Source organism: Nematolebias whitei, chromosome 6 (genome assembly GCF_014905685.2).
Source record: "Nematolebias whitei isolate Nwh7 chromosome 6, NemWhi1, whole genome shotgun sequence".
Classification (NCBI taxonomy): domain Eukaryota; kingdom Metazoa; phylum Chordata; class Actinopteri; order Cyprinodontiformes; family Rivulidae; genus Nematolebias; species Nematolebias whitei.
In genome coordinates this window covers 12384611-12387913 of record NC_056503.1, presented here as the reverse complement: position 1 = coordinate 12387913, position 3303 = coordinate 12384611, and the positions used below count along the sequence as shown (strand labels likewise).

General features: G+C 45.6%; 1 protein-coding gene across 1 annotated transcript in view; it reads right to left on the bottom strand.

Annotated features, from left to right (window-relative positions):
• The window catches only part of LOC119411536 (protein FAM124B), a 44882-nt gene that overhangs the window by 877 nt on the left and 40702 nt on the right, over window positions 1-3303 (bottom strand). Inside the window, exons 4-6 of the mRNA XM_037678488.1 lie at window positions 2413-2808; window positions 1665-1861; window positions 571-733 (exon numbers count right to left, since the gene is read on the bottom strand). Coding sequence (XP_037534416.1) covers window positions 571-733; window positions 1665-1861; window positions 2413-2808 — 756 coding nt within the window. The remainder of the gene's footprint in view (window positions 1-570; window positions 734-1664; window positions 1862-2412; window positions 2809-3303) is intronic.

Below are 3303 nucleotides of genomic sequence, written 5' to 3'. Positions count from 1 at the left end.
TGAATGAACAAGAGGTCCCATGTTCTGCTTAACTGCTTGCAAACCTTCATCTACTTGATGATTGAGCTGACAACCATTTTTCTGAACCACTTTGGCCTTGGCTGTCCTCAGACTGTTTCTGTGAGTAGTAAGTTGGCCATCCGGCCTAAAACATTTGATTGTTGTACTTCATGATTGATTGTTTTAGATGGGTGTGCTCTGTTTGTACGTGTTACTTCTGAGATTTCAACAGGAGGTTGTCTTGAAACTCAGCAGTGAAGGCTACCTATGGGACAGATCTGGTTGGCAGGCTATAGACTGAGGAAGTCCTCTGGATGGGGACAAAACATTTCTCACTTAAAGAAACTGGTCCAGATGACATGATTGAACCTTTTTTGTTGTCATCTACCTGGATTACTGTTTACAAAACCTTCTTCATCTACTTGACATTTTCAAAACTTTTATTTTGACTCTGACTCCAGTTTTGAATATTATTGTTTTCCATATAAAACAATCATGTGACAGTTGTGTTAATAACTGTGGGGTGTGCTAATAAATCAAACTGAATTAGTCAGAGTTATAAACTCTTACCTTGCCTATAGGACTTCCAGGGCAGAGGAGCGGTGAGGCTGCAGGGTGACGGGCTGTGGCTCTGTCCGGAGCTCCGCAGCTGTGGCCCTCGAGGGGGCACGTTCACGCAGGTTGGGGGAAAGGCGCAGGTCAGAGGTCGCTGAGGTTGTGTTAGGGTTTTCACCTGCAGAACAGAAGAGCAGGAGGAGAGAGATGATTTACAACAGGACTAGAACGGTTGTTAAATTTGAACATGAACCTTCTGACAGGTGAAAGTTCCACAAAACATTACATATATTTGAGTTTGTCACTCTAATGGAACAGTAACAATGTTTATTTTTCTCAGTGGCATCTTTAAAATGTGGGATCTTGTTGAATGACAGGTTGTCTTGGATTAATGAGGAACACTACTTTCTACAGCAGTATGGAACTTAAGGAATTGGACCATGCATCATCAGTAGGGCTTTACCTGATACGTACCACTGCACACGTTCAACAACACTTATTCTGACCCAGTCACTCAGTTGTTGAAGTGGTTGAAGTGAGAGCTGGAAGCTTTGACACTTGAACACACCAACTTTAAAACTGATACTGCAATTGTGTAATATTACCAAAAAAGAAAATATTTTTCATGTCTCAGTAAACGGGCAGCACAGTGGATCAGTTGGTAGAGCTGTTGCCTCTCAACAAAAAGGTCGCCAGTTCAAATCCCAGCCAGGGGCCTTTCTGAGTGTTTTCATGTTCTCTCCGTGCATGTGTGGGTTTTCTCCAGGTACTCTGGTTTCCTCCCACAGATCAAAAACATGTATGTTAGACTGATTGGTAACTCTAAATTGTCTCTAGATGTGAGTGAGTGTGTGAATATTGTTCGTCTCATTTGTCTCTGTGTCCCTGTGATGGACTGGAGACCTGTCTAGGGTGTCCCCCGCCTCTCACACAGTGACTGCTGGACATGGGCACCAGTGACCCCCGCGACACGAAGAATGGATGTCTCAGTAAACATCAACTCATTCTTTACGATGCAACAATATCACATATCTACAAATTACACTTCAGCTTCACAACAAAGTCTTTTTTATAAATAATACACTTAGTACAGACTACGCAGCTCGTACCTGAAAGAGAACCTTGTTACCATCCAGGTCTTCTGTTTGCCAGCGTGTGGTGCTGATGGGGCTGCAGGGGTTGGGCAACAGTGGGACAAGCTGGCCGATTTCTTCTACACTGAACTGGAGCACAGCGGAACTGCACGGTTCCACACGGACCCCTGGAGACAGCTGTTTCAAAGCCAGCTGAAGGCACAGGCCTGGCTCTGTGTGCAGAGGAACGATGAGAGCAACAAGCACAAATGTAACAAAGCAGAACCAAACACAGCTGGATGGAACGAGGGGCACAGATAAATATCTGTATTTCGTTACACAAATGACAAGTAATACAAAAGACAAAGTATCATACCGTATATATACTGTACATATATTTATCTGCTAAAGAATTTGAAACTGATGTTTCTACCATAAATAAATGCAACAACAACAAACATTTAGTTCTAGAATAACATTTTGGTGCGTGCAGCATATATTTGGGTGTAATAATCGTAATTGGTAAATTAATGGTACTACCCACATAATTACCAGGAAAAAGCAACTTTTGCCAGTTTTAATGTTCCTCAGTCAGATAAAAGTTGAACACTTTGATTTCACATTTGTCACCATCAGTGCATTCAGGAAAACCATGTCAATTAAAACTTGACATTTATTTTTCATTTCAAGCAATTGCCAATTCTTAACAATTAACCTTGGAAAACTTCAGACAATTGTAAGACCTTAACATGTGAAAATGAACCTGTCTGCTGAAAAGGTTTACCTGTGTGGACGGTGAACCAGCAGAATCCCATCTTCTGCTCCTCTGCCTGCCGCTGCAGCACCGTCTCATAAAGCCGCACAGCATCCTCGAAGTTGTCATAGCTACTGAACAGCGTCACTCGCAGTATTTCCCCCCCGCAGTGCACAGGTCGCACCCCCCACACAGGCATCCCTGCACCAAGGCTGTAAAAGTCCCTGCTTGGCAGGAGGTAGGGCCGCAGCAGGGGGTCGGAGGACGAACCGCCGGAAGTGATGTGGACCCCTCCGGTTCGGCTGCCACAGTTTTCAGTGTGATGGTACTGCCAGGGCGGCCGCTGGAAGAAGTCCAGCACTTTGAGGATTCGTTCCTCTCCGTAAGCCTCATGGAGGAAGAAAGTGATGGCCAAAGAAGGGTAGCCTGGGAGTGTTAGGGAAAGATGTTCATGACAAAAAGGAGACATGAGTCTGAACAGCTTTAAATCCTGAATGTAAGCTTTATTAAATTTTCTGCAAACATGCCTCTTTTTCCACACAAAATTATGTTTATATATATATATATCATCCATCCATCCATTTTCTTCCGCTTATCCGGGGTCGGGTCGCGGGGGTAGCAGCCTAAGTAGGGAGGCCCAGACTTCCCTCTCCCCAGCCACTTGGGCCAGCTCTTCCGGGGGAATCCCAAGGCGTTCCCAGGCCAGCCGAGAAACGTAGTCCCTCCAGCGTGTCCTGGGTCTTCCCCTGGGCCTCCTTCCGGTGGGACGTGTCCGGAACACCTCACCAGGGAGGCGTCCAGAAGGCATCCTAAACAGATGCCCAAGCCACCTCAACTGGCTCCTCTCGATGTGGAGAAGCAGCGGCTCTACTCCGAGTCCCTCCCGGATGATCGAGCTTCTCACCCTGTCTCTAAGGGAGA